This window comes from Schistocerca gregaria, chromosome 2 (genome assembly GCF_023897955.1).
Source record: "Schistocerca gregaria isolate iqSchGreg1 chromosome 2, iqSchGreg1.2, whole genome shotgun sequence".
NCBI lineage: Eukaryota > Metazoa > Arthropoda > Insecta > Orthoptera > Acrididae > Schistocerca > Schistocerca gregaria.
In genome coordinates, this window is record NC_064921.1 from 57,355,658 (window position 1) to 57,368,710 (window position 13,053).

At 43.6% G+C, this 13,053-nt stretch overlaps 1 protein-coding gene across 1 annotated transcript in view; it reads left to right on the forward strand.

Moving 5' to 3' along the window:
- LOC126335636 (uncharacterized) overlaps positions 1-13,053 on the forward strand; it is a 785,040-nt gene that overhangs the window by 12,750 nt on the left and 759,237 nt on the right. Inside the window, exon 2 of the mRNA XM_049999091.1 lies at positions 5,378-5,569. Within this exon, the coding sequence (XP_049855048.1) occupies positions 5,378-5,569 (192 nt within the window). The remainder of the gene's footprint in view (positions 1-5,377; positions 5,570-13,053) is intronic.

Consider the following 13,053-nt stretch of genomic DNA (forward strand, 5'->3'; position numbering starts at 1 on the left):
ATACACAACACCCAGCCATCGCGAGAAAGAGAAAATCCCTGACCCCGCCGGGAATCGAACCCGGGAACCGAAACATGGACAATAACTAGTTTGAACAATAAGAGAATAGAAGCTTTCGAAATGTGGTGCTACAGAAGAATGCTGAAGATTAGATGGGTAGCTCATATAACTAATTAGGAGGTATTGAATAGGATTGGGGAGAAGAGAAGTTTGTGGCACAACTTGACTAGAAGAAGGGATCGGTTGGTAGGACATGTTCTGAGGCATCAAGGGATCGCCAACTTAGTATTGGAGGCCAGCGTGGAGGGTACAAATCGTAGAGGGAGACCAAGAGATGAATACACTAAACAGATTCAGAAGGATTTAGGTTGCAGTTGGTACTGGGAGATGAAGAAGCTTGCACAGGATAGAGTAGCATGGAGAGCTGCATCAAACCAGTCTCAGGACTTAAGACAACAACAACACTCATGGTTGGTGTTGAAATTATTGGGAACACGTATTGGAAAATGCCCTCGTTCGTTGCGTTGGATGGGACATGAACCATAAAACTTGTATTGTGTGTTGTGTTTCCAGCTTCATACATGGTCACAGGATGGGAAAACAACGAAATCAATTAGGTAGGGTAAACGATAACTGCGACATTCATCCTAACCTACTCTGGCAGCGTGTTTGAGTCTCATGCAAGTAGAATACGATACACAACATGCAGAGCCCTATAGCGGGTAGTCTCTAGATGTGCCGAGAAACAACAGTGGCAGGAGTTGCATCGAGTACACGCTGGATCGAGTCGAGTGACTATGAGATGTGTTCAGAAAGTGAAGGCATTATTTTAAACTTCTGTGAAAAAGTTTATGCATTTGTCCATATCAGTTTTACTGCTCAAAATAACCTCCAGTGGATATTATACATCTGTGAAAATGTTTTCTCGAATTCCGGAAGCAATTCTTGAACTCTCGGAAAGCTTTGGATCTCTCAAAGTTACGTTTTTAGTCTTATCTCCACTTGTAAAACGACGGTGTTTTAAAGTTTTCTTTACTTCTGCGAATAAGAAAACATTATTGGGACCCTGTGGTCCTGTCTGTCGAAAATAAAGGTTGCGGTGTCACTGCAGTGTTATGGATTAATGTGCAACGAAATCCAGGAATTCTTTCTCACCAAATTTTAGGGTTTTCTTCCGAATTTTCACTCTAACGGGATTGGTTTCGTAAATAGCACCCCTCATTCATAGTTCAACCTTTTGGCAAGAGCTAGTGGTGCACTAAACTATTCAAATCACAGAAGACAGCCGTCACCATTTTCAAATTTGAGCGCACTTGAAGTTCCTGTACATCTTGGCGATCCAGAATGCTTCCTCTGGGCAGTAGAGTTTCGGTTCGACGTCATAGTCATAAACCTGTGTTTCATCACCGATTACGACACGGTTGACTAATTCTGCACCGCTATTGACTTTGTCCCGTTGCTGATTTCCTCCCATTGTTTTTCTTCGAAATTCAACAAAGTTGGAAGAAATTTTAGTGTCACACGTTTCATATCCATGTCGCCTGAAGAAAGACTTGAGTCAACTGATATGCCAACACACTCCTTGACTTCACGGATTGTGCCTCAACCACACTGTTCATACTCATTTCTTTCACTTTTACATCATTTCATCAGTCGTCAACGATCTGGAGCGTTCAGACCGTGTCCTCTTCAGCGTCCTCACAACACTCATAACTCCCTGTTACACTCATAGCACATGCACAAAACGCAGAAGTCAACATTTCTGAAACTGTGATTATATAAAGTGCATTGTGCATTGTTATTATAGCGCCCCCGCTCCCCTCTTTCCTTGCAGGGAGAGGCAGCTAAGAGCCAGGATGGTACTAGTGGCGAGGGGATAGCCCAGGATGTTCCAGCGAATAGCAGCTGCAAAATTAACATGTTCTTTATTGAATCATCTGAGCTGCGTTTTACGCTGGTTCGGTTATCAGTGGCCAGTTGGCCCCTGAATGCTGCTGGGCTGCCCGCTTGCACGCCGTGCATTGCCGACACCCTGCGTTGCTGACGCGGAGTCTCCACCACAAGCTGGCGGTCTCGTTACCTTGCAGTGAAACCTTCGCTCCAGCGGCACCTGCTGCGGCACATCGGCTGTGTCACTGCTCGGAAAAATTTTCTGTTGCCAAGGTGGCTTTACTACACCGCTCAGGTGCACACTGTTATGCCGATATACGGTACGCTGCATTCTACAGTGTAAATGGCGCCGATACTACGAAAACGCATGTAACCTCCTTGACAGCTGACAACACGCTAGGTATCCGATACCAGTAACAGCGCACAATGAATTCATTGAAGAATGGAACTCTTATGTGTAAAGTAGCTTCAGTCGCCTGATTACTTTACAATTCAGCTAGTTTGTCAGATACTTGATATTAAACTTGCAAGATCCTCATGTCTGAAGGCACAAAGTTTGGAAATCGTGTATAATCGTTAAGTGCCGTCATTATCAGTAACTGCGTGAGTACAGTCTGGGGAATTTGTACTCTGTATTAAGAAAAAAAAATAAAGGTCTTCACGCTTCTAAAAGTTTATGACGTCGTATCCGCTGAACTTCGTGTTGTGCGACGTCTATTGTTGAACTATGTGAAATAAAAGCGTCTTAACTTGTGATAGGTTTGCGTTAGGATGTTCAAACGCCACGGTTGGCTGCGAAGCATGATGGGGATTAGTGTGCTAATGTATGGTTTGGTTTTGCAAAGAAGACTACTTTCATTTGGATAGATTCGTTAATAAGCAAAACTGGCGCATTTGAGAGTCAAAGAACCGCATTTCACGATCGAGAACTCTCTTCACCTTCAACGGGTGACTGTGTGGTGTGCAATGTCCAGTCACGGATTAATCTGTGCTATATTCCTCGATGGCGCGGTGACTACCGAACGGTACGTCAATGTTTTGGAAAAGTGATTTCATCCGCATTATCCAAAGTGACCCTGATTTTGACAACATGTGGAGCTCGTCCCCACTGGAGTAGGAGAGCGATTGATGTCCTGGAGGAGCACAGTGTGGACAGCATTCTGGCTCTGGGGAACCTCGAGGCCACTGGCATGGGCCTCGATTGGCTGCCATATTCTCCGGATCTGAACACACGTGACTCCTTTTTGTGAAGCTATATTAAAGACAAGGTGTACAGAAATAACCCCAAAGCCATTACTGAGTTGAAAACAGCCATTCAGGAGGTCATCGGCAGCACCGATGTCGATGCAGAATTTCGCTCTTCGCCTGTGCACATCATCGCCGATGGTGACAGACTTATCAACACAGGCTGGTTGCTGTCTCAATACCATCAACAATTGTCTTCAGCCACGGTCTCAAACAATGTCATCATATGACAAAATAGCACTGAATCCAAATATCTGTTTACATGTTGAATGAAGAGTATGGACGCTGTACTTTGTCACTAATTTATGTTTTTATCATATATTTCAATAATTGTCACCCTGTACTTTCAGTGGTGTGTGTGGATACCGCCTAAAAATTTGTTGCGACCAGAGTTGGCAGTAAGGAAGTAATAAAATAAAACGTCATGGCTGATGTATGAACAGCGAAAATGTAGTAAATGATAAACTTTTTCGTGTCCTTAATTTATGGAAGTAGTCAGCAAGTTTCCGGAAATATTGCAAATTAATCGCAAAGTGTGTTGGAAGTGGGTAAGCGTTCTTATTTTCAAATTCTTTCTATACCACGATTTATGCTCCTTCAAGATACATAAATAGTTTTCTAATGTAATATTTGACTTACTGTGTTAAACCTGTAATGCTAGATTATATCTCTAAACGAGTAGACTATGACAGCACTTCCCCTAGAACTTAGAACTACTTAAACTTAACTAACCTAAGCACGTCACAAAACACCCAGTCATCACGAGGCAGAGAAAATCCCTGACCCCGCCGGGAAACCAGGTGCGGGAAGCGAGAACGCTACCGCACGACCACGAGCTGCGGACAAAACCAGATTTAAAATTTATAAGCAGAGAAGCGCCCTCGAAATATCAAGTTAAAATTTTATTTACAGGCAGAAAGAACAATATTGACAGTATGAGCCTTCGGGATGAGAAGCTTGCCGCTCTCTTTCAACACGGCCGTAGTCACGACCGCTACAACTACCTCTGAAAGACTACACTGGTGCAAATCTGCAACACACCAGATTACTTTAAACTAAAACTTTTAACAACTTTCACAAACATATTAACTATGCACCCCGTAAGAGGGATGGAAAACGTACAAACACTCACACTAAGAAATTTTTTGCCATCAAAAGTGGAATTTGTTTTTAAGAGGACTCTTACGGTGGAAGGGAGGCAACTTTATAAAAATGACTATTTGAATAAAACCCATGAAATTCAGACTTCATAAAATGTACAACTTGCTTTACATTACACGTATACCGCCTCGCAAGATGACAAGCAAGATAAAAACATATTTCAGGAATTCGGCCTTTACACTTTAATTCTATAAATTCGTTGACACCGAATCCGACAACATGACAGAGGCAGCTATTAACGTATGGCAGACCGACAGACAGACAGACAGGCAGGCACTAACTGCCTAACAAATGCGGACGAGAGACTGACCAAGAAATGAAACAACATATCACGAACCACTTAACTTCTAATAAACCGCGATGTCTGGCGAAGACCTGGCGCAGCACCCCCAACGCTCTCCCGAACCGTACGCTGCGAGCCGCTTCAACGGTCGCAGGAAGTCGCGCCGATCTCCCGTCTCACGGCGTGACAGCTCGCTCCGGCCAGACCAATGTCGTGGGTTGACTCCTGTTGCTCTCGTGTCGGCCGCGAAGCCACTACCCCTCGCTATACGGCGCGGTGCACTGGACTCACGTGGCGACCTCACATGAGCCGACGTTCAAGACGGACCAGTCGTCTTGTGTCTCAGTGCGCGGCCAACCAACCGATCGATCCGACCGCCAGTGCCCATTGCCTGAACAAACTCGAGCAGACTGGCGGCCCTAATACGTACTAGCACTCCGGACGACAGACAGACACTAACTGCCGCACAAATGCGAACGAAAGACAGAGCAGCAACTGGTGACGCAAGACTGGCCCAGACTCACTCCGACTGACCAAACGACTAGACTCGCCGAGACTAACAGACTGACCCTTTGCCGAGACTGATAGCACCCGTTAATTGCACGTGAACAGGCAAGCTTTCCCCTTTCACACCAGAGGGAGACACTGAAGCTGCGATTGCCACGACAACAACAAAAATCACATCGCTGTTGCTATTGCTACATTGGTAATTACAAAATTTGCGCTTGTTTTCGGCTACACCTTGTATGCTGTCCGGCCGAGCGAGACGGTAAGGCAGGCGTGTGTGTTGTCGGGCAGGTGGGCGCCTCCGCGGCCGGTGCCGAGTCGCCGGCGGGCCATGCGGGAGCTCCGCTGCCGCTGACGCCGCCTTCGCTGCCGACGGCCCGCGACATGTCGCCATGACGCGGCGGACCCCACAGCGACGCCATGCCGCCATGAGGCCGCTCCAACTCCCGCTGCTGCTGTTGCTGCCTCTGCTGCTGCTGCCATGTGAGTACACACTCTCCGGTGCCGCGTCTGAGAAAGTTTTCGTCATGTAATCGCGTCTTTATAAGTGACAGTAGATGATGTCTACCCCAGTCGTCCGTACAATTTTCTTGGGTAATGATGCATTTTAGAAAACGGGTCGCACCTTAGCCACTGTGTTCCCAATCCTCTTTCCACGAGGTATGTAGTTCGGACGAAATATAGATGCACGAAAAAATGCCTCATACACCGGAAGACAACCCATCTAACATAGATCACATATAGTAGGTGAAGTTGTCCATCTTCGGGCGCACGAAATATTTTCCACACCATTCTTGTTTCCCCAAATCTGTGCACACAGATCGAAAATAAAAACATAAACACCAAAGTAATTAATTCAGAATAACTAAATATCGAAAACACATTTGTGTAGGTAACATATTTAAGGGGAGATGTACCTTCGTAGGGGGAAAAATATTAAAAAAATTCCCTTATAGGCATTTCTTGGAGTAATTTTAATACTTATTTTTGGAGCAGTGATCAAAAAGTTTTTAAAAATTTTTCTTTCAAAAATTCAGTCGTTATCACACCACGTATGCTTCAAGAACGTAGGTGACCGGTTTCGGTCATATCACATGATCATCATCAAACGCATGGCCACCTTCGAAGAAGCTAGGTGGAGCACTCTTCTCAGCTGCTGGGCCAGTTGACATTACAGCAGCTGAGAAGAGTGCTCCACCTAGCTTCTTCGAAGGTGGCCATGCGTTTGATGATGATCATGTGATATGATCGAAACCGGTCACCTACGTTCTTGAAGCATACGCGGTGTAATCAAGACTGAATTTTTTAAAGAAAAATTTCTTGGAGTGTATTTTACTAGATAAATATGTTTTGTAAGGGCATTTTAGCAGTTAAAGACTTTAAATATTCATTTACTTTCAGGGCAGCACACTTTGCCACGCCCCCCTTCTGCCTTCTGTTAATTTCTTAAACTTCAAAAACCTAATTTGCTGACTTGTGAAAATATTTCGTGCTCACAGTTGGCTGCCCTGTTCGTGCGCTACGTTCACTTGTCCCTTGTCCTTGCAGAACACAAATGAATCATTTACCAGCGTGGTATGGTCTAGCATTCGTAAAACAGTATTTGCAGGTAATGAATTTGGTTGTTTATTATGCAGCTCTTTAATTTCATGAAGTCAATGTGGGGAGAGTTAGGCTGCTTTAAAAGTTAGGCATACAACCTGGGGAAAATATGGCGATGCTGTCCGTGTGACTAAAGTAGATTATGAAGTGACTATAACAGCTAGGAAGCCAAAAATGCACTCACGGAATGCTATGAGTGCCAGGGAGGCTGAAGAAAATGCAGATGACGCATGATATGGTGCAGGGATGTCTGAGGTCAGTAACAAACTATGTTCATTCTTAAAGTCGGATTGATGAGATTTTATTTTTTAATAATTAGGTACATATTTTCAGGAACTTACCATCATAGAACAGGGAATCTTACAAAAGTTACAAAAACCGGGCTGGAAAGCGACTATATATTTTTAAAAGAATTTCAGTGGAATATTGTAGAAAATATGATTAAAAATCTTAAATGTGTGGAAAAAATCTTAGAAATTGAAAAAAGTTCCCTAAAAAAGTAATGCAAGCGACTTATCTACATAAACAGGTGAATGGAGAGAGACTCTTCCTCCATAAGCCATTGAATTTTTATAACATTATCATCAACCGTTCACGAAAGAAATGTACCTAAATTGACAAATCTAACATCGTAAGTATATATGTTATTAACAGTGGAAAAGATCCCAGGTTAGAGTGAGTGGGAGTAAGCTCATTGTAAGTGTGAAATGGTGGTACATTAATAAACGGTGTAACCGCCAGAATGTTGAATGCAAACATGCATGCATTGTGTTGTACAGGTGCTTGATGTCAGTTTGTGAGATGGGGATCCACCCCTGTTGCACTTACTCGGCCAATACAGGGATGGTTAATAACGCTGGAGTTATCGTCCCATCATGTCCTACATGTGATCGATTGGAGACAGGGAGAAAAATCTGCTGATCGATCAGGCCAATAAAATACGTTGACATTGTAGAGCATTTGGCTTACCAGAACGGTATGAGAGCGAGGGTTTACCTGTTGTAAAGCAGTCCCTGGAATGCCGTTCGTGAATAGTAGCACAACAGGTTGAATCACCACACTAACGTACAAATTTGCAATCACTGTGCTCCTATTGTTATATGAAAAATCAGCCCTAGACGTTAACTCCAGGTGCTAGTGCAGTGTGCCTGACATGCAGTCTGGTTGGTTGCAGGTTCTCAATTGGCTTCCTTCTGTCCAACACACAGCCATTACTAACAACGAGGCAGAACACATTTCATCTGAAACACAACATACCTCTGCCCTGCCCTCCAATGACCTCTCGCTTGACACCACTGAACAATGACAGTGATTTTGGGTCAGTGGAGGGCAAGCTACAGGGCGTCTGGCTCAGAGCTGCTCTTGAAGTAACTGGTTTCTAACAATCCGTTGTGTCAGTGTGGTGCCAACTGCTCCTCAGATTGCTCCTGCAGATCCGGTACGATGCGCCAGACCCATAAAACGAACACGATCGTCTTCCCGCTTGGTAGTACCACGTGACCATCTGGAGCCCGGTCTTCTTGCGTCTGTACATTCTTTTGGTCACCGCTGCCGATAATCATGCACAGTGGCTACATTCATGTCAAGTGTTTATGCAGTATCCACGAAGGAACATCCAGCTCCTGGTAGTCCTATAACACGACCTCGTTCAAACTCAAATAATGGCGTATTTGTCTCCTTAAACGTATTCTTCATTAGTATCTTGATTAATTCAATCTCAAAGGCAATTAACATTCATGACAGTTGCAGAGTGTAATTAAAGTAAATCTGATTTGCATCCTCATAGTGGCGCTTCTAGCGTCATTCTTATGCGACTGGCGTGAAATTTGAATATACGTCATCATTCAGATGTATAAACATGACTGCCAACTCTCGTTTATGTTACACAGCTCCTTCTTGGTATTGCGATTTTTTCCGACAATGTATTTCGCGCCCATTACATTCAGAGATGTAGCTGACTCCACTGTAATCATGTCTGAGGATATGCCAATTGATCGTTACCACCTTTGCGAGCAGGTCCATATACTGTTTGATGCCTTGGTCCGATGGAGTCGATAGTAAGTTCACGTAAATTCCACATTGGCGACCTCGACCTTATATTCAGAAGAACTGTTGTTGACCTTTCTTAGTTCTGGGGTGTTCGAAGAGTTGATGGTACTCGTAAAGTGCCAGATGAGATCAACATTTTGTTTCGTTAAATGTCTTGACTGTTCCTAGAGTTTTCATGGGAGCGTACATGTCCTGAGGTCGGAATTATGATCACATTACCTCCTGTGATTGTCTATGCACGCATGATATCGTTCTTGTAGCATTGAGTTTTTTGCCTTTTTGTTAAGTTTTATGCCTTTGTTTTCATCTAGATGCCGTTTTCGTCGTTCCACTTCATAGTTTTCTGCTATTATTTGTTGGGGACAAGATTTGCATACTATAGCATTCCCCGTTTTATTACTACTGCGCTGGTATGAACGCGCAAGTGAAACTGGATAGCCAAGCGAAAACAGTGGAAAATTGTGAATGAGACTGGCGGAAACACCTCGAAGATAAAAGACGCAACGAGACCGTCAAGGAGCCAAAAAACTCACGTCACAAGAATTATAATGGTCTCTTTAGAACGGCAACTCCAATTGCATGCTGCATTAGTTCTACATTGGTGGTTGAAATGGATGGACACCAACAGGTAAACGAGATGAAATACAAACTGGAAGCTGAGGTTACATCAGCTGCGATCAGACACGCTTGGAGAAATACGAAAGCATAAATATCGTTATGACTTCGCTCACTGCAGCTGGTTTCCTCTATTCAGAGCGCTCAACATCACGTCCGAACTATTACCGTTGCCCAAATGCCACAACAAACAGTCAGTTGACTTCTAATTACTTGACCGGCTTCTTTCTTGACGTGTCTGAATCCCGAATCCTGGGTCTTGCCCATTAAGTTAGCATTTCATCAGGCATTACAGTCACACCAAATTCAACACACACGTAACGACGGTAACTAAATACGTACGTTGCATACACAGCACTAGCGCTGCATTAGATCGTTTAGCACAAAACGTGATTCGACGTCACATATTCAGCTATCATCATCAAAGAGATCGGTCTACAGTAGACAAGCTTCATACGACATTGCATGAGGACTAAAATTTTCAAGGCAGCAAATCATCATTGCAACTGCTTCTTTAGATGAATAAATATAAAGCTGAGACTATATGTGGTGTTCTAGCATAGTAGGTATGTTACTGTCCTGACATGCAGTAACACGTAGGCTCGAATTTCGACAAGGAACTTTTTTTTTAGTTTTAAATCTTTATCAGAATTATACTGATCGCTAGATGTTTAATTTTTTGGAGGATTCTGCATCATTTTCAAAATCTGATTGATGTTTATATTTGCTCTCTTTTCTTCCTGTCATTCTTTTTGGGTTTAGAATCTGTATGTATCGCTTAAAGGCTACAACCGACCACCATCCAGGACTGCTCATCTGTTGGCATCGCGTCAGCACCTATAGCCAGTGTGAGGGTACTTTCAGGTAACAAATGAAAGCGAGAAATACAGTTCAAGTTTAGTGCTGGAACTTAAATTTTTCTGTGTTGAGCTTACTCTTAGACGTGAGTTTTCATTACCGTGAACCATGCGAGCATGATTAATAGTTCTGCCACTGGCTGTTGGCCCCGTTACTTGAATACGTTGCCCATTTCGAGCTTGTAGTTAGGGTGGCAGATGAGCATAAATCCGGGGATACAAAAAGCATCGTCTGCATTAATTGTGGCCAGAGACTCAGGCGTTTCCATCGCACCTGACGTCAACCGCTTCCAACGGTGCTCCACACTATATGTCACAGAAGTTTAGCAGACGTCACGTGACCCGCCTCGATTGCGTGTCGCAATTAATCCAGTGGCAGGCTATGTGTAGTGGCAACTAGCATGTAATTTTACAAGAACTAGAGCACGCGAGGAGAAATCCAGAAATACTGCCTTGGGTGAATTTCGATTACTGCAATAAGGAGGATGTTACCAGAAACTAAGTAGTAACGCAGTCTTAACCGCAGAAAAAAATCCCTGTACTATTATAATTGTTGCAATTTTGTATCACTATCCTCCTTTCTGCCAATCCGTTAAGAAAAGTTTCTAAAACATGGCTTTGAGCACTATGGGACTTAACAGCTATGATTGTCAGTCCCCTAGAACTTAGAACTACTTAAACCTAACTAACCTAAGGACACCACACAACACCCAGTCATCACGAGGCAGAGAAAATCCCTGACCCCGCCGGGAATCGAGCACAGGAACCCGGGCGCGGGAAGCGAGAACGCTACCGCACGGCCACGAGCTGCGGACAGAAAAGTTTGTCAGTTCTATTAACAATCATTGTGTGGTACACATGTGTAAGACTTTTCGGAAAACGCAGCAGGTTAATCATAAACATAGTAATAATACTAAAATAAAGCATGCTGCAATTCTTCCAGAAGACACAAAAAAACATACTGTACTTCTTCCAGAAGATACAGACTCGTGTTCTGTCTTTGAAACACAGAAAAGTTTGCGAGTTTGAGCGGGGTGGAGAAAACGTTGTATTACGCGACTGTTCTATGAGGGACGTGGAAATCTCCGCGCCTTCACGTGTTTCTGCACAAGTTGCGACGCTGTAGTAACTCAAACCTGTGTGTGTGTGTGTGTGTGTGTGTGTGTGTGTGTGTGTGTGTGTGGTGGGTAACTCAAACCTGTGTGTGTGTGTGTGTGTGTGTGTGTGTGTGTGTGTGTGTGTGTGTGTGTGTGTGTGTGTGTGTGTGGTGGATGAGGAGAGCGTCAGGTGGCGCTACGCTTTCCTCTCACAGAGACACACAGACGCCTCGTTCAAACACAACCGTCAAAGACGTCTTCGCCTGGGTAGCAGACTGCTGCAGCCCGTTCAACGGCGATACACGTAAACGCCTAAGTCTCTTGCCAGATGGCCGGGTCGCAGTGCTCACTTTATAGTAGAATATACGATCTGCCAGTGCTGTATCTCGGATTAACAGGATATCCGTTGCTAGACACACACTGGCCGATAGGTGGTTTATGAGTGTTAATGCATATACACAAATTACGCAAGGAACTGGGCAATGCTTAGTGACTGCAGGACCTTCTACACGAATTATCCGATACTTCCTATAACTAGTGTCATGCCCTGCTGGAAACCGTTCCTTTTTGTCAACATATTCTGCTCTCATGGATGTAAGGACATAACGTATATTGTGCATTTGAAAGCTATTTAATGGCGAAAGCATTTGGCGCTTTTGGCAGTGACAGAACGACGGTGGTTTTTTAAATGTTTCTTTGGTTTATTGTATCTTAACATAAAATATGTTACGTTATAATAAATAAAAGTAATATTTAACAAATTACTGCCAGCATGGCTCGTCTTCCGATAGGTCTGATTATAATAGCCACATATTTTTCGTGTATGATTTTTGCTCTCTTCTTGTTACAGAAAGGAGAAGGAAAAATGTTGTTGTATTCATGAGTGCTCTACGGGAGACTGGTTCTCCATAAAGGAGGCCACATAATGACGGAAAGTTTCATGATTTCTCGCTATAGCTGACATTCCATCAGAATTTCTAAAATCGTTTGGGGAAGTGGCAAGAAAGCGACCACTCACTTTGGTGTGTATGACGTATGAGTCTAGCGATATTCCATGTGTCTTTCGGAAAAACATCACTCACAATTTCGAAGATTGCAAGAGCCGACAAGTGCGAGAATTACTAGCACTGAAAAAATGGGCATTACTGGTCTAGAGAATTATACTTGAATTAAACATAAGAAACAGTCTGAGGAAGAGATTTATGAGAATGTACGTTTGCAGCACAGCATTGCATAGTAGTGACACGTGGACTGTGCGAAAACAGGAACAGAAGATATTAGAAGCATTTGGGATGTGGTGCTACAGAAGAATGCTCAAAATTAGGTGGCCTGGTAAGGTTAGGACTGAGGAGATTCTCCAGAGAATCGGAGGAGTATAAGAGAAACACTGACAGCTAGAAAGGACAGGATGGAAGGACACTTGTTAAGACATCAGGGAATAACTTCCAACGTAGTAGAGCGAGTTGTAGAGGGTAAAACTGAAGACGAAGACAGAGACTGAAATGCACCAAGCAAGTAATTGAGGACGCAGATCGCAGGTGTTCCTTTGAGATGAACAGGGTTGGGACAGGTGGGTCTCATCAAACTAGAAGAAAACTGAAAAAATAAAATATAATAATAAAAATATTTAAAACTGTAAGTGTAGCCGTAGCTAGCTCAATTTTTGTTTTAAGGCATTGATATAATCTGTTAACAGCAATTGTGGACAATTCCATTACAGACGAATATTTGTGAGGGCGATGTCAGG